The following is a 27,961-nucleotide window of genomic DNA, read 5'->3' as shown; positions in this document are numbered from 1 at the left end:
CTAGAGATGATGGAGATAAGATTGCTTGGCTATTTAAAGGGATTCTCTTGTAGTGCTTGGATAGGGAATTTGATTGCTGATGGTAAATTGGCCTTGGTAATTATCTGTACAGCTCCTCACGAAATTTTTTAATAAAACATAGAATTGCAAAGTGATTCATTTGTTAAGTGAATTCGTTAACGTTGTTTATTTTATTTTATTTATTAGTTTTGTTTTCGTTGCCATTTGTTAATTACAGTAGGTCAAGAGGCGTGTTGAAGACAGTGTTATTGAGCAGGCTGCCTAAGTCTGAATGTTTTTATTCTTATTTGCATTTTTTCAAACAGAATACCTGTGACATCTGGGTTTGGTTAATAATTGCAAAACTGCTGTTTTCATGTAGTTTATCATTGTATTTTTTTGCAAAGCAGTCTACTTTTGTGCCGTGTGATGGTGCAACATTTTTGATAAAAAACGAAATTATATTCAAATGTATTGTGTGTTTTGTCTTTCTGTGTTCTCATAGGCTAGCTACTTTCAGACATGCTTTCTGCACATTTACACCAGGACCAATCAAGCCTACGGAATACTCCAATAGCCAAAATCTAAGTACTTGAAGTCTAAAGAAATGCACGGTAGCCCAGGCTACTCTTCATCTTCCCTAACAGTGTGTCAGAATACCTGCAGGCCAGGGAAAGAAAAAAACATGAATCTCTTGAATAATAGCAATACAAATACTTTTTTTTCCCTGCGGGACGGGAGAAGACACAAAATCAATGCATCTCTATTATCGTGCGGGAATAAATTCTTTTATATATATATATATTTTATAACTTTATTTAAATAATAAAGTTTTGCGGGTGCAGGGGGGAGTGGAAATACATATTGCGGGAGCGGGCAGGAGTGTAATACACTCCGGCGGGAGCGGAATAAAGAAAACAGTCCTGCGCAGGACTCTAGAACACATCCGTGTATTTTCCGGAATGGCTGTGTGAAAGAGGCTGAAGTTGACGTAACACTGGTCGTTGTTCGAAAGTCTGTGCAATGATGTAGTTTTGACATCTATAGACTGAACAAGGTTTTCATACTTGTTTTTGTGTTGTTGTTGCTTAGCAATGAAATGGATGCAATGTTGTCGGGGTTTGACAAAAGGAGGGTGGGACGGTGGTTGGTATTCGAGGTGGTGACTAAAGGTGGTGACTGAGTAGATCGGACGTCACATTTTTACAGAAGTCACTGCGTCTTGTGAAAAGGAACAGCTACTTTAAGCAGGCTGTGTGCAGTTTACTGTGGATTTAATGTTTTGAAACTTATATGGTAGTTACATAGCCCCTAGACCTCAGTTATCATGAAAAAAACCCAGAAAATTTAGATTTTGACAATATGGGACCTTCAACTTTTATAATAAATATCTCTTTGGTTTTGAGACTTTAAGCTTTGCAGCTTCACAAACCTTATCTAATGCACAAACAGCTTGTAACACTCCAAAGGAAACCGCATCATATGCCCTTTTAAATTATCTTTGTTATTGATATCCCCAACACCATTTCTACCAATCTGCTTCTGGCGCCACCATCTGTAGGACTTATTGGCACTGCTCTCAAATGTTTGTTTTTCATGTTTTTCATCTTATAACAAGTTACTGAAAATTAACCCTTCTTACTTTTATTTCAGAGTTGATTAAAGAAAGAGAGGAGAATGAAGAATCAAGTCAAGTTGAGGAGAAAAATCATTTCAAAACTGGAGAAAGACCTTTGAGTTGCTCTCAAGCCAAACAGAAAGATTTAAAGAAGAGCAGAGAAATGTTCCACCTGCACTCAGTGTGGAAAGAGTTTCAAAAGAAAAACAGATCTTGAGCGCCACATGAAAATTCATACTGAAGAAAAAACATTTGCTTGTGATCAATGTGGGAAGAGTTTTTCACGCTCATCAAGCCTTAAGGAGCACATGAACATCCACACTAGAGAGAAGCAGTACACATGTGATCAGTGTGGTAAAGTGTATTTAGCAGCTTCAGGTCTGAGAAATCACTTGAAAGTTCATACAAAGGTGAAGCCACATTCATGCCATTTGTGTGGTAAGAATTTTTGGCATCTACAGAGCTTGCAAGTATATGAGAATATAAATACTGGTGTGAGAGAATCCATGTGTTATAAGTGTGAAAAGATTTCTACTTCAGTAACTTATTTAAAACTGCATAAGTTGATCCACACTAGAGAGAAATCTTATGAATGCTCACACTGCAACAAGAAATTTTGTCGGTCAGGAGACCTGAAAATACACGAGAGGATCCACACTGGAGAGAAACCTTATGAGTGTTTACATTGCAACAAGAGATTTAGTCGGTCAGTACGTTTGAAAACACATGAGATGAACCACACTGGAGAGAAACCTTATAAATGCTCACACTGCAAAAAGAGATTTAGTCAGTCAGTACATTTGAAAATACACGAGAGGATTCACACTGGAGAGAAACCTTATGAGTGTTTACATTGCAACAAGAGATTTAATCAATCGGCATGTCTAAAAAGACATGAGAGGAGCCACACTGGAGAGAAACCTTATAAGTGTTCACACTGCAAAAGAGATTTAGTTATTCAGCATCTCTGAAATTACATGAGAGGATCCACACTGGAGAGAAACCTAATGTGTTCACACTGCAACAAGAGATTTAGTCAGTAAATTTGAAAACACATGAGAGGAGCCACACTGGAGAGAAACCTTTTGAGTGTTCACACTGCAACAAGAGATTTAATCAGTCAGCATCTCTGAAAATACATGAGAGGATCCACAATGGAGAGAAACCTTATGAGTGTTCACACTGCAACAAGAGATTTCGTCAGTCAGTACATTTGAAAGTACATGAGAGGATCCACACTGGAGAGAAACCTTATGAGTGTTCACACTGCAACAAGAGATTTAATCAATCAGCATGTCTAAAAAGACATGAGAGGATCCACACTGGAGAGAAACCTTATGAGTGTTCACACTGCAACAAGAGATTTCATCAGTCAGGACATTTGAAAATACATGAGATGATCCACACTGGAGAGAAACCTTATAAATGCTCACACTGCAACAAGAGATTTAGTCAGTCATCAGATCTGAAAATACATGAGAGGATCCACCCTGGAAAATAACCATATCATTGCACTGCACATAAGAAGAATTTTATTCAATCATCTGCTATACACAGTCATGCAGAATATCTCTGGCAGATTTACACATACTGGTCTGGCATGTACTGTATATAAATACTCATCACTACTGGTAAATTAGAAGGAGAGAGATTAATCTCATTAGTTTTCACTTTTACTTTAAGTAGTTAAAAATCATTTTGTTTGAGTCATTATTAAATGTTATTTTTTTGTAAATACTTTGTCTTTACTTTTTATTAACAACATTTGTGGTCAACTGATGTATTTGCATAAGAAAAATAATTTTACCTTTCATAGTTGAAAGCCAACTAAATAAAGCTTTTAAATGGAATTGAATTAAAAGCCTTTATTGTCTTTGTATTTTTCAGCATAAAGTAAAATTAGGAGCATTGCTTCTGACTAGTGTTAGAAAACATGTACCACAGACCAGAGGTTGCGTTAGACTTTAACATTTTCCGTCATTTTGACGGACAGGGTCGGAAAAATTCCGTCATAATCAATCATTACCCGTCATTTTAATTTTCATATTTTAACTATAATAACACATTTAATTGCATTTATTTTTGTTCACATTTTCATTTTTAATTATGAACCAACAGGATGATATAGGCTTATGCATTTATTTTGTAGAGTACAGATGTACAGATGAGACTGTGTAACTTTTCATGTATAACACCACACCCCACAGTGACAGCTATTTTAATATATTAAAATTATATAATATATTTATTACCAATATCAATTTGTAAATCTCAGTCGATCTTTTGGTCTATGCCGTTTTCAGCTAATAACTGAACAATACTGACCCAGTACATAGTGCGCCTCCCATCCAATAAATTGCAATATAACAAAGTCTCAAATTTCAAATTCTGTCGATTTTATTAGGAAATTCAAGCAATAAATACCGTTTTGGCACTCCTTAATGTGGCTTGATATATCGTTGTAGCTTCTGTGTAGTCGCCTGTGCATAATCAAACGCATAACAAAAGACTTGTGACAATTAAGTTTTTGTTCTGATCCAGTTCTCTGCTGCCACACTGGAGCGCACTTGCCACCAACTGGACAGGGGTGGGAATTACAGCTACAATTTACAATAGATCACCCTCAGTGTAATCTGTCAAAGTGACGGACGGCCTTCAGATTGTTCCGTCATTGCTAAAAATATTCCGTCAATGACGGAGAATTTTCGGTTAACGCGACCTCTGCCACAGACAATTGTAATATTGAACATTGAAATATATATATACATAGGCCTATTTAGTGGGCGGGGGGAGGTACAAAATCTGGGGAGTGAATTTAAGGGGGGGGGGGGGGGCTGTTTGAATTCCAGCTGGATATAGGCATGGAATTCTGGTTAATGCCACAGGGGCCGGACTATTTTCTTTAATGTGGGCTGGTCAGATTTTTATATACAGTGCCCTTCACTGATATTGTCATCCTTGGTAAATATGAGCAAAAGTGGATGTGAAAATAAATCTGCATAATTTATCCTTTTGATCTTTCATTCAAAAAATTCACAAAATTCTAACCTGTCATTGAAGTAAATCAATAGAACCAAAGGGTGAAATCTCACTATGAAATAAATGTTTTTCTCTAGTTCACATTGGCCACTATTATTGGCACCCAATTATAGCAACGTCATTTCCCCAAGATACAGTTCTGAGTTTTCTCTTACAATGTCTAATGAGTTTGGAGAACACCTGACCAGAGATCAGAGGCCATTCCTTCAAACAGAATCTATAGATTCTCCAGAATTTCTCTCTTCCCAGCTTCATGTTGGTGGTGCTTCTCTTCAGTTACTATACAAGGTGCAGGTCAGGGAACTGGGACGGCCATGGTAGAAGCTTTATTCTGTGCTCAGTGACACAATTTTGTGTTGATATTGATGTTTGTTTTGGATCATCGTCCTGCTGGAAGATGCAACCTTGGCCCATTATAAGATTTCTAACAGAGGCAGTCAGGTTTTGTTTTTTTATTTGCTGGTATTTGATAAAATTCATGAAGCCATGTATCTAAACAAGATGTACAGGACCTACAGAAAAATAGGTCCACAACATTAAAGACCCAGCAGTATTTTTAATCGTGGGCATGGGGTACTTTCTATCCCTGTCTGCACCAAAACCATCTGGAGGGTAAACTGCAAAAAAAGCTCATTTTTTAGTTTCATCTGATCATAGAAGCCAGTCCTGTTTGAAGTTCCTATCATGTCTGACAAGTGAATACGTTGGAGTTTGTTTTTGGGTAAGCCAGGAGGATTTTTTCTTGAAACCCTCTGGAACAACATGTGGTGATGTAGGGGCTGTTTGATAGTTTTAGTTTAGGCTTTCTGACCCCAAGACCCAACAATTCTCTGCAATTCTCCAACTGTGATCCTTGGAGAGTCTTTGGCCACTCAAACTGTCCTCCTTATTGTGTATTAGGATGATATAGACACACATCCTCTTTTAGGCAGATTTATAACTTCTTTAGTTGATTGGAACCTCTTAATTATTGCCCTGATGGTGGGAATGGGGATTTTCAATGCTTTAGCTCTTTTCTTACAGCCACCTTCTATTTTGTGAAAAAACTTGTTCTGCACATCAAAACTACATTCTTTGGTTTGACATCTTGTTAAGGGCATTTGGCTTTTGTGTTTCTCTACATTTATAATACTGTGGAACAGAAAGTCATGACTGGACAATTTTATACTTCTAGCCACTCCTAGGTGTGCTAAAAATATATATATATATAAATTAATGGAATATACAAATTTCTAGGGGTGCCAATAATTTTGGATAATATCCCCCCCCCATTTTCCCCCCATCGTTTTACTTCAATGAAAGGTTCGAATTTTGTGAATTTTTTAAATTATAGATCTAAAGGATAAACGATGCAGATTTATTTTCACAGTCACCTTTGCTCACATTTACTAAGGGTGCCAATATTAGTAGAGGGTACTGTATATCAATTATTTTTACATTTTTACATTTTACACATATGATGGGTTTTTAGCGCTTGCATGATGTGTTTTTCCTGTGGGCCACTGTACAACGTGAGTCGGCCCATTGCTTAATATATATATACACTGCTACTAAAATAACACATCTTTATCTCATTCGAAAAGGCAAGGCTTGTTTTTTTCAGAATAATCCTTTGTTTTTATATACAGTACTGAAACTGTATTTTGGTATGTTTAATATACTGTACCCACTTAAATTCATTAAACTCTGACACAGTTTTAGATAAAGTTATCAAATCAACTAAAAATCTCTAAATATTATTCCGTCATGCACAAGGCTTGTTTTTTTTTTTTTCAGATTATTCCTTTTTTATGTTTGGTTGCATATTTTATATAAAATATATGTGAAATTCATGTTTTTTCTGTAAGGTCTTGCTCTCACATTCTGCTTAGACTCAATTACGTTGGAACTTCCTCCTATACTTTGGTCGGGAGGATCAGAGTCTATTAACGCCCGTGTCTGCAGCCTCCACTTCGTCGGAGCTATGTTAGTTAGCCAACTTGTTTTTTGTGTCTGTGTTCATATAGCATAAGGTTGTCTTAAATGCTCATTTACTTAGTAATGAATATTAAGTTACCGGTAGTCTAATGTGGACTTCATTGGAGCTTTTTAGGCTGCCTAAGCGCTTTGGGTGATGTTGAGTCGGTAGATTGGGCTACGGCGGTCAACATAGGGTACCAAAAACTAAACCAAAATCAGAGGCGTCTCTTAAACGAGATAAGAGGATGAAGCTCAAGGAAGACCAACAAAGACGGTCAGAATGTGCAGAGGCTATGTTGGATCTCCAACAGACAGATGGATCTGACACAGAAAGCCGAAAGCTCCGAACCGAAGCAGCCAACTGACAACATCCCACAATCAGAGGGGATCAGTGGGAATGGGACATTAAATGATCAAGGTGACCAGCATTATTATTCATTGCTACAAATGTTGACCAGAAAACTTGTTTGTTTGTAAAAACGTTGTAAAAAAAGATTACTTCAAAATAATTCATATCAACTAAAATCACTCTGTATAATTGGACCAGGGAACTTGCATGTTTATAAAAAGGTTGTTAAAAAGATAACTTAACAATTCATATAATTCATATTCATGAATTAACTAATAGGCCTTTTTCACGAACGTTCGAACGCACATCTGTTGCAGTGATAGTTGTGTAAAGATACTTCCGGCGAAATGGAGTCAGGCGCGCTAACTTTCACAACCTCTTTGAATAATTTACCAGCATTTACATCAGCGGATGTTTTCGTCTCGTGGACCTTCATGCAGCCGCTCCACACTCAAAACTCAACAAAGGATATAAGTTCTTCCACAAAAATTACATCTTTAATTACGAAGGTAAGTCACGAACCATAAATTAGCATGGTTTAGCTAACGTGATACCGTTAATGTTATTTTTATACTCGCCTTTGTCAATTTGTAGACTCAGTAGTAGTTTAAAACAGATAAGAGTAGTCAAAGGAGGTATGTATTTAATATGGTATGTATAATAATATTTTTGTTATGCAATGTTCAGTGTCGAGTGTGAAAAACAGGGAGGTTATCCTGAGGTGTAGGTGTTTTAGGTCGATGAGGAAGTGCAAGGAGCCACATACATTGCAGGGTACCATAGAAAATGAAAGACCTGTTTATAAAACTCATCCCTTACACTAGAAGTTAAGAAATTCTACGCCTAGCATGACACAATCACTGTTTGCATTTTCCAGTGCAGTACAGAATTGAAAAAGTAATGCTTATAGTGTAATGGATAGTTTTAAATGACGTTAATTTTTTTCATGCTGCGGTTGCAGATTTCTAAATTGATTTTTTTTTCTTTTTCATTAAAAATGTTGTTTGATGGTTCGCATCAATGTTCTTTCTGTAGTCTAAGCCTTGATTAGATGTTATTTTTAAAATGTCCTCAGCTCATTACAAGAGCTTGTCACCCATCAATAAGCACTGTTATTCAACAAAATTGACCTTAGATAGTGGGATAGTCTTACAGATCCAAAACAGAGATTATGTTTTTTTATGGGTAAAGCTCATCTGGCAGCAGAAAACGTGTAGGTTATGAAGGTAACCCTCGTTCCCTGAAGGAGGAACCCAGCCCGCAGCTCTACAGATGTCCGCTAGTGAGGCGCCATGAGCCAACGCATAGGATGAGGCAACACTCCTAGTGGAGTGGGCATGAACACCTAAGGGGCATGGCTCTCCCTGATATAATTAAGATAGGGAGATGGCTTCTACCACCCAATGGGCCAGCCTCTGTTTGGAGACAGCACTCCCTTTCTGCTGACCTCCGAAGCAGACAAAGAGCTGCTCGGTGCGCCTGAAGTGCCGAGTACGGTCTACGTAAGTACGCAGAGCACAAACAGGGCAGAGCAGCGCAGAAGCCAGGTCTGCCTCCTCCGGGGGCAGAGCTTGCAGGTTCACCACCTGATCGCGGAAGGGCGTGGTGGGAACCTTGGGCACATAACCGGGCCTGGGTCTCAAGATGACGTGAGAATCTGAGGGCCGAACTCAAGGCAAGTTTCGTTGACAGAGAAGGCTTGTAGGTCCCCTACCCTCTTGATGAAGGCCAGAGCAGTCAGGAGCACTGTCTTAAGAGACAGAAATTTCAGCTGAATTGACGCAAGTGGCTCGAATGGGGCGTCCCATAGGCCATGGAGGGCGACGGAGAGATCCCAAGAGGGTATGAGGTGCGATCTGGGTGGATTAAGTCTCCTGGCACCTCTAAGGAACCTCACGACCAGTGGGTGCTTACCCAGGGATGTTCCATCCACTGCATCATGATACGCTGCGATAGCAGCAACGTAGACTTTGAGAGTCGAAGGGAACAGCATGCGCTCCAACTTCTCTTGCAGGAAGGAAAGCACTACTGCAATCGTGCATCTCTTTGGGTCCTCCGCTCGAGAGAAGCACCAGTCAATGAACAGACCCCACCTCAGAGCGTAAGCCTGCCTTGTAGAGGGGGCTCGGGACTGAATGATGGTGTTTCTCACGGCCTGGGGAAGGCCAGCGAGGTCTGACGCGTCCCGTCCAGGAGCCAGACATGCAGGTTCCACAGGTCGGGGCGCGGGTGCCAAATCGTGCCCATCCCCCGAGAAAGAAGGTCTTTCCTTAAGGGGATTTTCCAGGGAGGGGCTGCCACGAGGGAAATGAGTTCTGGAAACCAGGTCCGGGTGGGCCAATATGGCGCGACCAGCAAGACCTTCTCCTCGTCTTCCCGGATCTTGCACAGGGTCTGTGCAAGGAGGCTCACTGGGGGAAAGGTGTACTTGAGCCCCGGAGGCCAGCTGTGTGCCAGGGCGTCTCTGCCGAGGGGAGCCTGGGTCAGAGAGAAAAAGAGCTGGCAGTGGGAGGTTTCGGGGGAGGCGAACAGATCTATCTGAGCCTGGCCGAAGCGACTCCAAATCAGCTGGACTGTCTCGGGGTGGAGTCGCCATTCTCCAGGGTGGGTGGACTGCCGTGAGAGCTGATCTGCTGCACGGTTGAGTTCCCCTGGGATGTGAATGGCACGTAGCGATTTCAGCCACGTTTGACTCCAAAGGAGTAGACGGCGGGCGAGTTGTGACATGCGAGGTGAGCGAAGGCCGCCCTGGCAATTGATATACGCCACAGTCGCGGGGCTGTCGGTGTAAACAAGCACGTGCTTCTGGCGCAGCGTCGATCGGAAGCGACGGAGGGCCAGAAGCACGGTCAACAACTCGAGGCAATTGATGTGCCACTGCAGCTGAGGTCCTGTCCAGGAACCCGAGACTGCTTGCCCGTGGCATACAGCACCCCAACCCGTGGTGGAGGCATCGGTGTACACCATGACATGCCTGGAAACCTGCCGCAAGGGAACTCCGGCCCGAAGGAAGACAGGGTCTGACCACGGACTGAAAAGGCGGCGACACGCCAATCCGAAGTGTGCCACGGTGCCATGCCTGTCTTGGGACTCGATCGTGTAACCAGTGCTGAAGCGGTCTCATATGAAGCAAGCCCAGGGCCGCGGCTGCCATATGCCCCAGGAGCCTCTGAAAAGTCTTGAGAGGGACCGCTGTCTTGTGTCTGAATAAGTCCAGACGTCTCAGCACTGACTGCGCACGCTCGTTTGTGAGGTGGGCTGTCATATTGACCGAGTCCAGCTCCACACCGAGAAAAGAGATCCTCTGCACTGGGGAGAGTTTGCTCTTCTCTCGGTTGACCTGAAGGCCCAGATGGCTGAGGTGCCGAAGCACCAGGTCCCTCTGCTCGCACAATAGGTCTCGCGAGTGAACTACGAGTAGCCAGTCGTCGAGATTGGCCAGGGACCGATTTAGAGCTCTGAGGTCCAGGATGGGTCTTAACCCACCGCTCTTTTTGGGCACGATGAAGTAGGGACTGTAGAACCCTGACCTCATCTTGGCTGGAGGGACTGGCTCGATTGCGTCCTTCGCCAGTAGGACTGCAACCTCCGCACGCAGGACAACAGCATGCGTGTCCGACCGGACAGTATTGAAATGGACACCTCTGTACCTGGGCGGACGCCTGGCGAATTGAATCGCATAGCCGAGACGTACCGTCCGTATCAACCACAGCGAGGGGTTGGGGAGCTGAAGCCACGCCTTCAACCGGCTCGCTAACGGTATCAAGGGAACATTGACCAACGTGACCCAGTGGGGCAGCCTAATGGGGCCGGGGGTAGGTAACTGACCCCAGAGAACATCAGGTTCTGGGGGAGAGTCAGGCTGCAAGAAGCAACGCTTACCTTATTCCCTGGTTCACGTGCTGGCGAAATCAGGCTCCGAGTCCGATGCCGAGGAGTGTAAGTTCTGCTCGAGAAGGGAACTCGGGGCAGAGGCCCCAGAGGTGGGGAAATTTGCTCTTTCTGTGAAAATGTGGGTACCGGCGACCCGTAGGCCGGCGGCGATGTTATTGTGCACAGAAGTTCCTGGCCCTCCACCGGGAGTGGGGAAGTCGATGTCACTGTCCCCCGAAGAGCAATCTCCACCACCTCTGGGTTGCCCGCATCAGGGACGTTTCGCAGGTTTCTTGCGAGGGGTTTTCTTGGCTGGTCCCTGAGAGGCGGGCAGTGCCGCTCTCCTGCGGCCGGCTCTGCGTCGGATAGCCATCCTGGCTTCGTGAACCTCGGCGGGAGCTGGAGCTGTCCTACTAGCCGCAGGGGGGCGCCCTCGGAGACGGGCAGGCGGGGCCACCGGCGGCGGGATGTTAGGCTGCCAAAGACACTCTTTTAGATATAGCTCTTTTAGATGGCGGCACGTCAGCGGAGAAGAGCTCAGGAACGTAGGGTTTTTCAAAAAAGTTTTAAGACAGGCTCAAGCAAAAGGGCTCTGAAAGCAAAAGTCTAACTGAGTGATGCGCGCCGCCATCTTATATACCCGTATGTATGGGGGCGTGGTTGGCACGCACGTCCACTCGCCAATTTTCAATTGGCCTTTTTAATACTGCTCAGAGATGATCGATCTCTCAAGCGAGATCCCATGTAACGTCGTAGTGAAACGACTGAAGGGGAACTCACTATTTCTTTCTTTATTTCTTTTTTTTAAATCAAGTTGTAAAATCCGAATTAGAAGATATAAACTTGCGTTTGCAAAAAAAGGCTGAATTGTAAGATTAAAATAAATAAATGTTATGTAAAAATGTTAATAGTAATGGGTTTAAATAATATATCATGCTGTAACTGTAGGGCTAATACAATATGCCCCCTGTTAACAACATGTGAATATTATATAGACCTATTGTTTAAATCAAATTCATGGTTTAAAAGTAAAGTAAGCAGTTTTCATAGTATGTCCATTTAAACATCTGCGTTTAGCTTCAAATGGCGTCTTTGACGACAGTGTTGTATAAAAATGATTTGCATTCACATTTTGACATCAAAAGGAACAGAAATAAATATTTTTCCGGTGTTTTTCTGCAACCACTATGCGCGCGCAGCTGCAAGTGACTTAACTATGAGGTTAGCAGTTACAGAGGCACGTGTATTTGATAAACACAATGATTTATTTGTTTAGATAGCTAAACATGTAATTTCTTAAAACTATCATATAGATGTTGTAAATATATAGAGTTTGAATATAGTGAGTATACGAGTAAGTAAGTAAAACAGCCAGTAGGTGGCAGCAAGTTACTATTTTTAGAGTTTGACATTTAATTAAATTATTAATTTTAATGGCAGATTAATTTAGTGAGGAGTAAAGTGGATTATTTAACAGTGGGTTTAAATTTAGTGTTTGTTTAGTGTTTGTTCAGTTTTTGTCATTTGTTAATAAAATGCTGCATATGGATCCTCTCACCTCAGACTGTCCATTACAGGGTCTTGTTATTATCAAAATATGAAAGAAAAAAAAACTTATAGGCCATTCTACAGAGTTGGAAATGTGTGTTTTGTATATATGCAAATTGTATAATATCCAAGGTACACATTTCTAGTATTTGTACAGCTAATGTTGTATTTTCTCATGTTGTAAGTTTTGTATATTTAAAATGTATATTTAAAAAAATATTTTTTTTTCTGCGTGGACTTAATATAGTTAAATATATTAGATATTGGTGAAAGGATTGAGACGGAGTCTACAACCCATTGACATATAGAGAGTAGACGCCGCATCGACCGATACTCCCTACTGGCGCTGACGAGACGTGGGGCCGCCATCTGGGACCGGTCACCCGCTCCGCTCAGTGTAATCTGTGTGGCAGGTGTAATGAACTGTCAACTCATTTAATTAATCATACCTCACGGAATACCGAGTTGATTTTCACGCATTTTTTTTTGCCTCAAAGGTCATAAATGTAGCTGTGATACATTCATGGTTTGGCGTATTTTATATTGATAGAGAGACTTTGACAGTAATATAATGAATATCTCCGTTCCTGTGATAGTATTGGGTCTTTTAAAAGGGTCTGAAGACTTTCAACATGGACTTAGTTCATTAAGCACTTCTAATGCATTATGGTTTGTATAGTTTTATTCTATTTTCATTTGGCTGTTTATTAATTTGACGTTGTTGTTCATTACTGATATTCTCCTTAATGTAGTCTTACCATGCTGTTATTTTATTTTGCTTGAATTGACAGTTTATTATTGCTGTTTTCCCTCATTTTCATTGTTTGTTTCATAATGCTATTGACTGAATTGACGTTGTTCATTTTTATTTTATCACATTTGACTAAATTGTATTAGTAATGATGAGCCTTTGTTCTAAATTTTGTTCTAAATATTATATTCTAAAGTTAGTATTTTCCAAGTGCATGTCATGTCATGTGACTTGAGTGAGCGATCACACTCGGTTACTAACGTTACTCAGTTCTTGACATTAACGCTTGTCCGGGCCAAGTGGATTTTGTGAAAGGGCAAGTGAAAGGGGATTTTACTTGCCCGACCGGACAAGTACCCTGATTAAAACATTAATTACAAACAATAACTAGCGCAGCAACGAAACTTTCGTGAGCATAATTCTGATTTTATTTCTTAAGATGACTGAAAACGGACAGTATCAAGTATCAAGCTCGTGCAGGCTATCTGACTCACAGAAAATCAACACTAACAGGCTCAACAGTATACACAAAGAAACAAGCATGAACAAACATACTGCGGTAGGAAAGCACCATTACGATTGCAAACGTGAGTGACATTGATTTTATACAACAGTAGTTCAATAAACTACTAGTTAATATTAACTGACTTACATTTTAGACACATCATTAACCATTTTTGCAAACGAAAATAGTTCTAAGCAACAGCAGAACCTCCGTGAATCTCCGAGCAACACAGCGGTATTTCAGTACTGAATGATTTAGCATTTTTTTTAATGAATCGAGTCAGTGAACGAACTGGTTGAATCCATCTATGGTTGAATCCGTGACTCGCTCATTAAGACAGTGACTACTGCCACCTATTGGTGGTTCGATTTTATATTTAAAAGGTATTGAATTTTTCCAATATTTTAGATGCTTATGTTTAAAAAAAGTATAACATTAATCTTATTACATTATTTATGTATTTGCAATTTTACTGTGTAAATGCATTTTTTGGAACCTCTTATCTTCATTAAACAGTCTAAGTAAATACAGTTAAATGTCAATTTCATTGCAGGCCTGGTTTTTACTGTGCAATGGAAAGATGGAGTTTGTTGATACTGATTTAATTTGTGCAACCATACAGAGTCTAATTATTCTAATTTGATGATAAAATTTAAGAATTTGATGTGAATGATGACACATACAGTTAGTAAGGTTATGAAAATAAAGTTAAAAAGTGTCCTAGAAATCAATTTAAGGCAAATATCACAAATATTCAGATTAAAGTAAGACCTCATAGAGTAGAGATGAGACTATTGCTTCAGAATGGATTAATTTACAGCAAAAAAGGCATTTTTTGCCCCGGACAAGTAGATTTTTAACTAACTCAGTCAGGTATCCTGACTGTACTAAAATGGGTTGGCAAAGTTAATAAAGAAAAAGTTTAGTTGTTCTTGTTATTAAGTGAATCTATTGTTCCTTAGCATTGCTGTTAAGATGACATCAACCCTAATCCCACAGCAAACAGGAACCGAACCAAACCGAACCGTGGCTCCAAAACCGTGAACCGAACTGAATCGTGCCTTTGGTGTATCGTTACACCCCTAGTTTACATGTCTACATTTTGGCTAAACATCTGATGCATATGGTTCAAATAACTGGAAACACTTCAGGAATGTAGAAGTCGTCATCTGATTAGCTGAATTTGGATTTCTGGGAGATGTGAGTGTCACTTTTATTTCAATGACTGACTTGTTGCATTCCAGCCTGTTGTTGTTGGGACATTTCCACGCACCGAAACGTGATGCTGAACGAAACGAACTGTGATTGGTTGTTTGACATGTCAGTCAAACGGCCTTATGGGCGGGCCTTGGCCAGTGAAAGCCACCATGAATTCCAGACCTTCAGCCGTCAGTCTAAAGGTCTGGCTACTGGAGACTAACATTTTGTCGTCATCATGAGCTGACTGGAGCGCTTCGAATCACTGAATCATTTTACGAATGATTCGGTTCAGTTGACTCGGATTCGGTTTCTCTCTTCTTTCACGTACTTGAACAATGTACTCATTCTCATTTCTATTATTAGTTTGAGGATGCACCTTACTCACAAAAATAACATTAAATAAATTATTACAACATTATAATTAAGATTTATTCATTTACTTTAAGTACTTTGAAAAAACGTGTACAGTAAATGAACAGTTTGCATTGATTTAGAATATTTAAAAAAACACAAACCTTTCTCTATTGGAAACAACAAATGCAGGAGTGCGGCACAGCTTTATGATGTCACATTACAAGAATATAAAAAAAATAGATGCATGAAAATAAACGATAAAAGTCGTGTTTGCACACTGATATGTTGTACTGAAAATGTATACTCAATTACAAGTACCGTTACATTGCTGAAATTGTACTCATTTACAAGTATAAGTACTGGTGTTAAAAAGTACTCAAGTAAAAGTACAAATTACTATAAGAAATACTCCATGCTGCTTTTTTAATGTCATGGTACTGATCAATCTTAGCTGGTTGTTTCCTCCGGGGGGAAAAAATCATAGAGGAATTATACATATATAGGTCGTCTGACGTGTGGTGGTCAGAAAAAACTCACCATTAAACTCCCTCGTGCTTAAGTTGCAGAATTTATAAGTCTTTCCAAAAAACACGACACCAAGTGTGTTTCCCACAAGTGCAGTCGAATGTTTCCGCCAGCATCCTCCACAGTGACGCTCCGTGTTTCCAGCTGTCTGCCTTGAAATTAGACATTGTCCGTCCCAGCCTTTAAATGCACAATGCACCCAGTGAACTCACCCATTTTAAAAAATATTAACAAAAAGTACACTAAGTAAAAGTAAAACACAATTCATATTACTCATGACAGCTGTAAAAAATATATTAAAAAAATACCTAACACACTTTATTCATTTATTCAGTGTTAATTTGTTCACATACTAAGCCAATACATTTACCACATTTCAGATGAACTATTCTTTATTATGATTTATAAACAAAACAATAATATACACACAGACTCAAATACTTTATTAATTAATTAATTATTTATTTAGTAGGTTATGTATGTGTGTGTGTGTGTGTGTGTGTGTGTGTGTGTGTGTGTGGAAATATCAAGTGATGATCATAAACATATTTACAGTTTTTATTTACAAAATTTTAATTTAGAAAAATTTGCATTCTTTTTTTTATTTTGATAAACTCATTAAATCTCATTAAATTTTGATTGTATGTAACTAAAAATCTTAATCTTCAAAAAGGAGGAGTGTCTCATCATCATTTTGCAGCTGTACAGCCTTTCTCTGGTCCTGCTGCTGAAAAAGAAAAGTATGTTTTAGTTTTCATACAATGAATTTCACATTTAAAACAAACAAAACATTTGTTGGCAATTTATACCAGATAGACTGAATCAGTAGTTTAAAACCAGAGAATGAGAGCACGGCAGAGAACTTATTTGTTTATGATTGAAGAATATATTAAAGTTGGGCTAAAAGCACAATAATGACTATGACAAGTAACTGGCTGACCTTTTTTTTTTTTTAAAGAAAGGTAAGAATCTGATAAATCAATATAATTTAAGCTGGCTGTCTGACACAAGCAACACATTTTTATAATGAACCTATCATATTTATAATATTATATTAATCATTTATAATAATAAAGTATAGTTTACAATAAATTAATTTACAACTATTATAGGATCTCCTTCATGCAGTGTATGAAGCTTTCACAATCTTTATTTTAGGCTGCATTATTCTGTATATTGTTAAAAATAAACAAACTATTTTTTGTGTGAATAAAAGTAAATTAAATTATTTTATCTAGATAAGCAGTATATGGAACAAATATTAATTAAGGGATTGATTTGAACCAGTATTACCTCATTAGCTATTAGGCAAAAAAAAAATATTACTTTAGCTACATATGCAGATTCACAAAGAACAGGATAACTGAATATATAGATTTGGAGTTATGATCATAAATTGCATGCATGCAGTTGCTAGTCACAGTTGGGGAACATATGAAACATACTCTTCACCTAAGTAAATTTAATTTTATACCCAGGACAGTAGGTGGCGATAATGCTCCTAAGGAGTTATTTGCTACAACCTGTCTCTAAACTTGAAAATGTGTAGGGCTAAAAACTTGCAAAAAAACACTTGCATCGCGCCGGCTGTATGATGGGGCCGTTAATGTTACATTTATGTTAAAATAGGGAAGGAGCCCTTCCCTATTTTAGCATAGCAATGTGCATTTACTTTTAAACTGTAACATTTGGATATAGTTTAGCAAGTGCAGGATGATCAGTTACAAGCAATTATATAAATTATAAATATTACTAATGACATAATAGACATTTAGACTAAAATGCAGTTGTAAAAACAATGGGCTTGTCAGTCCCAATTTTAGGACTGCCTCATTTTGCTCTACAGGTATGTCATTTAGCATTTTAGCACCAAAACCAGGTCTCAAGTCACTATGACCAAACAACAAATAATCCTAAAATGGTTGTTGTTGGCAATAAACCTTTGAATGTAAACATTTTGGAATGATTCACAATAATTTCATTTTAATTTAATTATTTCCTTATTTATTGGTTAAAAGCTTAGCCTAACCATGAAATAAAATCACTAACATCCTTACAAACATCATAATCAAAATTTAAGCACATTTCATTCCTTGAAAATAACATTTTAGGACCCTGAAGATCAAACTAAAAAAGAAGCTTACATTCTGACACCTTGCTGGAGCATGTTTTAAGGTGTCAGCCACTATGTCCTCCACTTTAGCTTGTTGGATTCCTGGATTGGACCTCATTACTGCCTCTGTAAAATGAAGTCCCATAATTATGACACAATACTTTAAAAAGTACTGGTAGTACTGATTGTGTAAGGAATAATTGACGACGTTGAATTGGAGGTGTGCATTATTTTCTACGAATTTAACAGACCGAAGTCAATTTTTCCGCTTATACAAATTTTTATACTTATACTACTACTTATTACCACACCTCAAGACATCTATCAGATGATATACGTCTTGGCATTCAGCCCTTTTTTGTCCTTAAAATGATATTGTGAGTGGGAATTATTTGTTACGCAGCTCATGTACCACCTACGTTGCTAATTACAAAACGTAGTTTTAGACCTTGTTACGACGCTTGAGCCCTTGAGAGCGGACTTCACACAGTTAATAATGAAGTTTAGACAGACAGACGGAAAACAAGGCGAATATAGTTCCAGGCAGCTCTGGACCGCTTTACATGTCTATATCATTTCGCCACACAATTTCAGTTACTACAAAAGTCATTACAGCCTACAACAGCAAGATAACCAAAACCCACAATGACACTGGCCAAATAAATACAGTAAACAAAAGGATAAAAAAAAAAGAAGATTATTTCCTTTTTTTTGGCCACAAAATTACATTGTATTATGTACGGAAAGCACATACTGTTTCTCCCACTCTCTCTCCCTTACACACATATAGTTTTGCACACACATTAACATACACGCTAAGGTTGTGACGATTGACAACTTAAAAACTACGGAACTACAGGAACAACGCTACTGTTCCTGAAGAAAAGATTTAACTTAAAGTTTCACTATTAGTAGAGACACTGCTGCTGATGACTTTTTATAGATGCACAGACTGAGAGCTTTGATGCTATACGCCAATCAGAATGTGCAGTGCCGCTTCAAGTAGAACACACCTTTTGATTCTGAGGTCATCTGTGCAGAGCTGTGGCTTTGTATCCACTAGCCTTTGACAGAAAAGAGAATTTTATCATTTATTCATGATAAGTTAATTGCAGTTTATCTGTGTTTGAAGGCACATGATTGGGTGTTCACACTTTCTATGTATGTGGTTAAGGCTAGAAGGGACACAGCTAAGGCTACTGGGCTTGTGCACATCAATATAGCAAAATTTCTTTGTCACACTGTACAACAATAATTACATTTTTGGGGGTATTAGGAGTAGGTTAGGGTTGGGGTAGGTGTAGACATCTAATAGAATATAATCTAAAATTGTAATTTTTATTGTTAGTTTCTGGCAGGGATTTATGCGAAGTCAACCTGCAAATGCAGACATGCATTAACATTACAATGAGATCCAATCACAACATGACCACAATTACCTTTGGACCTGGACAATGATCAGTTAACATTCTGATCACAAAACGTGTTTGCCTTTTCAATGTGTATGTGGACTACACCTGAATACATGTTGCATGTTAATGCCAAGTGTAGACACAGCCTTAGTCCATGCAACATAATGCCCAACAAATGCCAATAAATAGAATCGGTCTAATTAAATAAAAAAAAAAAAAACACTACCATTTTGCAGGGTGTCTCTGGGAGGAGCTGGCCTTGTTGGCACATCAGGAGTAGGAAGCTCTTCACATCTTGAAGGTATCTTTATTGATTGACTGACGGTGGTTTGCTTGTTAGGTAATTTATTTATTATTTCATTTCTGGTGGGACTGGCAACTGAGGTTCCACTGTAGTGATAAGAAATTGAAGAATTGAGTAATAAAAAATGGGGAAGAAAAAATCATGAAATATATTGTATTGATATCGACTACTGAAATGAAGTAAAAGAATCATATTTAAAACTTTATTTAAGAAAAGCCTACCAGTGGTTTTGCAATCCAACCGGCTCTTCTTTTGGGGATGAGGTAGTGAAGAAACATCTTTAACCCCTGTGGCGGGAGGGACGAACGACAGACACAGTGGGTGTGGCGTCAGGCCTCGGAGAGGCTTTTATTAAACAGAAAATAAAAGGGAAAGTGTCCAAACGGGAAATAATAGTGTCCAAAATAAACAGGGGAATCTGGTGTCCTCGTGTGAAGGGATATCGTGAAGGAGGGCAGTGTTCGGTAGGGAAGGGTCCAGGAAAGGGGCGGAGTCCGGCGGCCGCACACGTTCCCCCGCTTGGGACCGGGGTGCTAGGGGGCGGCGGCATCTCCTGCGGCTTCAACCTCCTTCTGAGCTTTCACGGTGCTTCTTGGGGGAATTCGGCCCGGCATCCTGGCCCGTCGGCCATCAGTAGTGCGGTTCTCGGCCGGACCGCGAGTCCAGCGGCTTATCCTCGGCCGCGCTGGTTCCATCTTCACCCCTTCCTGGACCAGCGAGGACACCAGCGTGCATGCACGGGGGGAGAGACCGGTCTCCTGAGGAGAGGCACGCTTGGGATTTAAACAGCGGCGGTGATGAGGCTTCATTTCCTTCACGTGTCCTCATCACACGCCGCCAGCCCGAGCCGATTACTTGCACCTCCTTTCCCCTACACACCCACTCCCGTCGGGAGCCTGGAGAAGGGCGGCGAATAAGGGACGGGGTGGTGATGATAATTAGGGGGGAGGCAGCCGACTCGTCACACCCCTTAAGCGCTGCAGCTATTTGGGGGATTTCCGCCTGCATTTGGCCTACCTAAATTCAAATGGTTCCCCTATACACAATGGAGGAAATTTAAAAAAATGGTTTCATTGTATAGAAAACCATTTAAACTACATAATATCAGTGTAATTCTTTATAAATAACATTATATAGGTTTCAAATATTACAATAAAAACTAAATAAACATAGGCGCTTTTTGATTTTTTTTTTTTTTAAGTCTGTTATTCAGGATTTAGGTGTCTCAGCTCTTTGCAAATTGTTTAGTTTGATTCCCCTATATCAAACAAATGAAGATTTTTTTCATATAACAGTTTCTAATTGAAAGTTATTGAATTATAACCGAAGGGAGTCACATTGCCCCTTTCCCCCCCCTAAAAGTGTCCTTTCGTTTCTTTGCAAAAACAGGTTTTATAAAGCACATTACCCCTTAGAATACTATTTTACTATGTACCATAGCACTTTTCATGATTATTGACTGAATTATGTTTCATTTTTATGTTTGCCTGTGTATTTACTGAAACACAACATGCAACATCTCTTGCAGTTGATTAGTGGATATATGATGTAGTTGTACGTTACTTCTAACACTTCACATGTTTGAATGTTTTGATGTCTGATATTTTGTGCTATTAAACTGGGGTTAACTTTTTTTTTCACCTTAGTCCTGATGACACTAAAAGTGGAGAGTGAAGTACTGAATGAAATGAAAGAGTATGAAGATTACAATTTCATAAATGCAGAAAAATCTTTTAGTTTTTCACAGATTAAAAAGACAGGAGAGAAGCCATACACATGCCAACAGTGTGGAAAGAGTTTCACTCAACCTGGACACCTTGGAGCCCACATGAGAATTCACACTGGAGAGAAACCTTATGCCTGCCAACAATGTGGAAAGCATTTCAGTCAGAAACTGAATCTTAAAAGACATGTTGTAACTCACACTGGAGAGAAACCTTACACCTGCCAACAGTGTGGAAAGAGTTTCACTCAACTTGGACACCTTGGAGCCCACATGAGTGTTCACACTGGAGAGAAGCCTTTTACCTGCCAACAGTGTGGAAAGAGTTTCAACCGTAAAGGAAGCCTTAATTCCCACATGACAATTCACACTAGAAAGAGCCTTTTCACCTGTCAACAGTGTGGAGTAAGTTTCACTCAAAAAGGAAGCTTTATCAGACCCATGAGAATTCACAATGGAGATCAGTCTTACACGTGTGATCAGTGTGGAATGAGTTTTGATCAACATAAAAACCTTGAAGTCCATATGAGAACTCATAGAGAGAATCCCTACACATGCTCTGAGTGTGGAAAGAGTTTCTGTCAAAAACGACACTTTGACAAACACATAAGAATACATACAGGAGAGAAGCCTTTCACCTGCCAGCAATGTGGAAGAAGTTTCAACCGAAAAAGAAACCTTAACAGCCACACGAGAGTTCACTCTGGAGAGAAGTCTTTTATATGTGGTCACTGTGGAAAGAGTTTTAGAAAAAAAAGTTGCACTTCAATACCACATGAGGTTTCACACATGAACTGTATTTTTAAGTGATGTTTCATTAACAAATTTTAGGAGGAGCTCGCGCAGATAATTAACACGGCCAATTCATCATCAGCAATCACTCCCTATCCAATCACTCTCCCTATCCCATTACTACAGTCCCTTTAAATAACCAAGCAGTCCTACCTTCAGCTATCTCTGATTCCAGCATTGGCACTCCCAATCGCCGCAACATGTCCGAGATTCACTCGTCCTCCGAGGATTATTCCTCTGATACATACAAACCTGCAGCTCATCCAGCCTTCATCCAGGTCGCCGCTCAGGCCACCAGCGCTCCGCAGGATCCACTAATCGAGCCCGCCGCTGCATCACGGGGCCGCAGGCCCTCACGCACCGCTGCTGCTCGCACTCCGAGCAGTGTTGTTTTAGTCAACGATGGCGAAATCGTTTCGTTGACGCCACTTTTCATGACGATAACGAGACGATGACGAGATAAAAATGGCTCGTTGATGACTAAAACATGACGAGACGTGCGTGAGTTTTCGTTGATGAGACGGGTGGTCCGTCAGAAGTTTAAAATGCATGACATTTCTGCTTATTGTGCATGCCAATCAAAACCTTAAACGTTTTGATGCCGCTATGGCAAGCCGTTTTAGCATTAAATACTCTTTGCCATACTAGTATGGCAAGCCGTTTTAGCATTCCATCCTTGTTTGTCTTTTATGTTTTAAAACATTCCTTATTGCAATTATTGGTGAAAATAGTCGATCCGGAAGCTCACATTGTGTTGAACTAGATCTGCTATTTTCAGAACTTACAAGTGACACTACCCAACAGCAAAATACTTACCGACCTACATTAATTTGTTAAAAGACTTTTTCCCCTTTTTAGACTAAAACTAGAATAAAACTTTTTTGGCTTTCGTCGACTAAAATTGGACTAAAACTAACAAGCATTTTAGTCCATAAGACTAAATCTAAGATGGTTGTCAAAAAACAACACTGCTCCGAGACGCCAGCTTACGCCGTCTCCACCATCTTCCAGACGTCGGGCATCTTCCCCAGCGTCTTCTTACGCTTCTAGCCTTCTCCTGCGCCCCAGCCAAGGGAAAATGGACCGTAGCCGAGCTCTGCAAGGGCCTCAGGCAGAGCGCGCTCGGGCCGCAGAGCCCCCTACTCCACGTCAGGACGCAGCAGAAGGCCGTCACCGAGCTTGGGCCACGCCCCGGACACCGCAGTCTCCAGCCACGCCCATCCCGCTCGATCCTCGAAGCGGGAGCTCGCTGCTCATGCTGTCAGAGAGCCGGCCATCGCCTCCACAAGCAGCAGCACGAGCTCGCCCACTCCAGCAGCCGATTCCCGTCCGCAACCCTTGCCCCTCCTTTCTCTCCCCTTCTCATGGCCCGCAGCACCGCCTTCCGCTCATAGCACGAGCATTCCCCCGCTCATGCCACAAGCACCGGCGCTCCCCATTCCCCCTCTCTTCCCTTCTGTTTCCTCCGCCCCAGGAGCCGTCCCCAGCGCGAGCATGCCTCTACCCTCGCAGGCTCCGACGCACGCCATTCCCCCTCTCTTTCCCCCCTTCTTTTCCGTCCCAGGAGACGGCCGCAGCTCAGGTTTACCGCCACTACCGGTCCCGGTAGCCACTTTCCGTCCTCCTCAGGCCCGTCCTCCCTTCTCATTGGCCTCAGCCACACCCCTTCCAGCCCCGCCAAACGCTTTAGCGCAGGAACCTCCCCCAGTTTCCAACTCCATCAGGACCCAGATACTAGCAGGTCTCACACATGGATTCCACCCCGGCGTCCTGAGCCTCCCCTCCCAAAACCTCATCTGCCCAAATCTCCACTCCGCTCTCACCGAACCCGAAATAGTGGACGGCCTAATTAAAAAGAAATAGACTCAAATTTCATGATAGGCCCCTTTTCTGTTCCTCCCTTTAGCATCTATCGAGTCAGCCCCATCGGCGTTGCCACCAGAAAATTCTCAGGCAAAAACGCCTCATAATTGATCTTTTATCTCCGCATAATTCCCCATTCCCTAGCATTAACAGCCTCATTCCACTCAAAGAGTTTTCTCTTCACTATCACGACGTCGACCAAGCCACTACCTTGATTAAAAAAGCAGGTCGCGGCGCTTGGTTGGCCAAAGTCGATATTACTTCTGCTTTCAAAGTTATGCCCATCCACCCAGATTTCTGGCACTTATTTGGCATTTGCTGTAAAAACGAATTCTATTTCGCCGTCCGCCTCACATTTGGTTGCAAAAGCAATCCAAAAAAAAAAAAAAAAAATCTTCGACACGCCGTCGGAGGCAATTTGCTGGATCCTCTCCAACAATTACAGTTTACCCTGTCTGATTCATCTTTTAGACGATTTCTTAATCATCTCACCACCAGATTCCGTCCCAGCCGCACACCTCTTGACATCCCAAAGCTTTTCTCAGAGCTCGGGATTCCCCTCGCCCAAGACAAAACCGAGGGTCCTAGCACTTCCATCGAATTTTTGGGCATCAATTTAGATTCCCAAAAATTCCTGGCTTCCCTGCCCAAAGAAAAGATTGACAGAACAATTCTAGTAGCTTCCACTTTGTTAACAAATTGTAGCTGTACAAAACGCGAGCTGCTATCCATTCTGGGTCATCTAAATACCGCGATGCGCATCATCCCACAAGGTCGCCCCTTTATCTCCCATCTCCTCTCCCTCTCCTCCTCCGCCCACGCCCTTGAGGACCGCATTTCCATAACTGATTCTTGCTGCAAGGAGCTCAGCTTATGGATTTCCTTCCTTAAACAGTGGAACAGCTATCATTCTTTTACAGCAATTTGGTTTCTTCCCCAATTGATATCGAATTATATACCGACGCTGTCCTCTCCGTCGGCTTTGGAGGTTTCCTCCGGGGCCGCTGGTTCGCTTCTACCTGGCCCCCAGAGTTGGCAAATTTACCCCTCCAGCTATCATCCTCAGCACTATTTGAGCTTTACCCATTAGTGGCCGCAGCTTCCCTATGGGGCAAAGAATGGTCCGCCACCAGCATCGTCGTCCAATACGACAACGCAGCTACCGTGCACTGCATTAACAAAGGCCGTTCCCACTCCCCCGTACTCATGCCTTTGCTCAGATGTTTGATTTGGATTTCAGCTCGTGACCAATTTATCATAACTGCAAAACACATCCCCGGGTCAAAGAATCAAATCGCTGACTCTCTCTCTCGTTTTGTTTTTCAGAAATTCAGATCGCTGGCTCCAGAAGCGGACCCGCTCCCAACCCCAGTCCCTCCTTATTCAGAACTGATATTCCCATAACCCTCCCCCTAAGGCCTCTTCTCGAAGCATCCATCGACTCCATTCTCCAAGCAGTCTCCCTCAGGACTCTCCAATCCTACCTTACAGCTTGGAAATGCTTTAAAACTTTCCATGCCGCCTACAGCTTACCTTTCCCCGATTTTTCCCTGCTCACTGTCACCTCATTTATCTCCCACCTCAATTCCCATAAAAACCTCCAAGCTAGCTCCATCAAAGCATACCTTAGCGGTATTCAGTTTTTTCATAAACTGTTTCACGGCTCACCTTCCCCTCATATAGCTAATTCCCAGACCTCCCTTCTCATCAAAGGCATCCAAAAAACCCAGCCCAACCGCCCAGACCCCAGACAACCTATCACTTTAAATATTTTGACCAAATGCATCTCCTCCCTCCGCAAAGGCTACCATTCCATCCACACTGCCCGCACACTGGACGCCACGTTCATCCTGGCTTTTTTCGGTTTCCTCAGATGCTCTGAGCTCGCCATTACATCCAGTTTTAACCCAGCCATTCACCCCACCATCTCCGACCTAACCGTGCTAGACGGCGATACCATCTCTTACTTTATTAAACAAAGCAAGACAGACCAAATAAAGAAGGGCCATTTCATTTATATTTTTAACCTCCAAACTCCCCTCCAACCATTCCAAACCCTCCTAGCCTTCCTTTGCCACAGGAAATCCCAATCCTCCCTCCCCTCTGACCCCTCTTTACTGATGATGCCAACCTCCCTGCCACACGCTTCTGGTTCCAAAAGCACCTGAAGTCTGTCTTGCTTCTCTCTTGGTACCCCAGCCGATAACTTCTCCAGCCATTCATTTCGCATAGGCGCAGCAACTACAGCCGCCCAAAAAAGGTCTCTCCCAACAGCAGATCCAAGCGCTCGGCCGCTGGTCATCTGAAGCTTTCAAGAGCTACATTCGAGCAGATCGCTCTTTTATCAGGGAAACACACCAAACCCTAATCGGCCAACCCGTTCTACCGCCAGCCCACCCCTGTCCACGCCATCTCTAGCCGCTTCAACCACCCCCTCTGCGTCCCTTTTCCTTGGGACATCCTGCCTTCGTTAAAACCCCAGCTTATTCCCCTACGCGCAGCAATGCGCGCCCCCGCTGGAGCCCCCCTTACGCACAACAGTGCTCGCCCCGCTTTTCCCGTCACGCTCAACATCGCATGGCTCCTGTTCAAGCCCCCGCTTATCCCCTATACGCGCAGCAATGCACGCCCCCGCTGGAGCCCCCCTTACGCACAGCAGTGCTCGCCCCGCTTTTCCCGTCACGCTCAACATCGCATGGCTCCTGTTCAAGCCCCCGCTTATCCCCCTATACGCGCAGCAATGCACGCCCCCGCTGGAGCCCCCCTTACGCACAGCAGTGCTCGCCCCGCTTTTCCCATCACGCTCAACATCGCATGGCTCCTGTTCAAGCCCCCGCTTATCCCCTATACACGCAGCAATGCGCGCCCCCGCTGGAGCCCCCCTTACGCACAGCAGTGCTCGCCCCGCTTTTCCCGTCACGCTCAACATCGCATGGCTCCTGTTCAAGCCCCCGCTTATCCCCTATACACGCAGCAATGCGCGCCCCCGCTGGAGCCCCCCTTATGCACAGCAGTGCTCGCCCCGCTTTTCCCGTCACGCTCAACATCGCATGGCTCCTGTTCAAGCCCCCGCTTATTCCCCTTACAGAACAGCAACGCCCGCTCATGCTAAAGCCACCCCGCTCGCTCCCCCCATGCCGCAGCAACGCCTGCTCATTCTAGAACGCCCCGCTCATTCCCTTTACGCACTGCAATGCCCGCTCTCACCGCAGCCCCTGCTCGTTTCCCCACGCCGCTGCATTGCCCGCTCTCACTAGAGCGCCCCGCTTATTCCCCCATGCCGCAGCAATGCCCGCTCTCGCTAGAGCGCCCCGCTTATTCCCCCATGCCACAGCAGTGCCCGCACGCACTGCAATGCCCGCTCTCGCCGCAGCCCCTGCTTACTTTCCCACGCTGCAGCAATGCCCGCTCTGACTAGAGCGCCCCACTTATTTCCCCATGCCGCAGCAATGCCCGCTCTGACTAGAGCGCCCCGCTTATTCCCCCTTTCACGCAGCAGTACCCGCTCACACTAGAACGCCCTGCTTATTTCCCCATGCCGCAACAATGCCCGCTCTGTCTAGAGCGCCCCGCTTATTCCCCCTTTCACGCGGCAGCCCCCGCTCAGTCCCCTTTAGCGCAGCAAAGCCCACACATCCTAGAGCACCTAGCATGTTTCCCCTACGCCACAGTAGTACCCACCCCCAAGAAAACGCCATTCTTCATTCCCCCTAAATGCCACCCCACATAAGGTTCTCTTTGCTTTTCCTTCCCTAGCAGTGCCCGCAGCAGCTCCTCCCGCGCTTCCCCGCCGCTAATCGTCCAGCATCCCTCCAGCTCAAGTTAAGCTTTTTGGGGGGCCACCTGGCTGCTGTCCTGCAGTTATTTTGCACTTTGGGGGAGCGCTATTGGGTTCGGGCCAAAGGCCGAGCTCGGACCCCTCTCCCTGGGCAGGGGGAGTGCCCCGGGCTCGGGAATGACTACCGAGCTCGGAGCCCTCTCCCGGACAGCATGCCAAACACGCTTAACTTTTACGCTGTTTATTATATGCAAA

At 42.5% G+C, this 27,961-nt stretch overlaps 1 protein-coding gene and 1 pseudogene across 1 annotated transcript; one reads left to right on the top strand and one right to left on the bottom strand.

Moving 5' to 3' along the window:
* LOC141338195 (uncharacterized) overlaps positions 1-27,961 on the bottom strand; it is a 103,881-nt pseudogene that overhangs the window by 25,280 nt on the left and 50,640 nt on the right.
* Positions 7-27,754, top strand: LOC141338900 (uncharacterized). The gene is made up of 5 exons (XM_073844514.1): positions 7-96; positions 2,679-3,107; positions 21,307-21,630; positions 21,880-21,986; positions 27,685-27,754. The coding sequence occupies exons 1-5, from the start codon at positions 7-9 to the stop codon at positions 27,752-27,754; spliced, it is 1,020 nt and encodes a 339-aa protein (XP_073700615.1).

The sequence above is a fragment of the Garra rufa genome, chromosome 7 (assembly GCF_049309525.1).
Source record: "Garra rufa chromosome 7, GarRuf1.0, whole genome shotgun sequence".
Classification (NCBI taxonomy): domain Eukaryota; kingdom Metazoa; phylum Chordata; class Actinopteri; order Cypriniformes; family Cyprinidae; genus Garra; species Garra rufa.
The sequence above is the reverse complement of the archived record's forward strand: the minus strand, read 5'-3'. Positions and strand labels throughout refer to the sequence as shown.

Bases quoted from the DNA above. Each gene is read 5' to 3' on its own strand.
- LOC141338900 (XM_073844514.1), top strand. From the start codon at position 7: ATGATGGAGATAAGATTGCTTGGCTATTTAAAGGGATTCTCTTGTAGT. The intron at 97-2,678 runs GTAATTATCTGT...AAAACACATGAG, and splicing joins CTGATGGTAAATTGGCCTTG to AGGAGCCACACTGGAGAGAA. The intron at 3,108-21,306 runs CCTGGAAAATAA...CAGATTAAAAAG, and splicing joins AAATACATGAGAGGATCCAC to ACAGGAGAGAAGCCATACAC.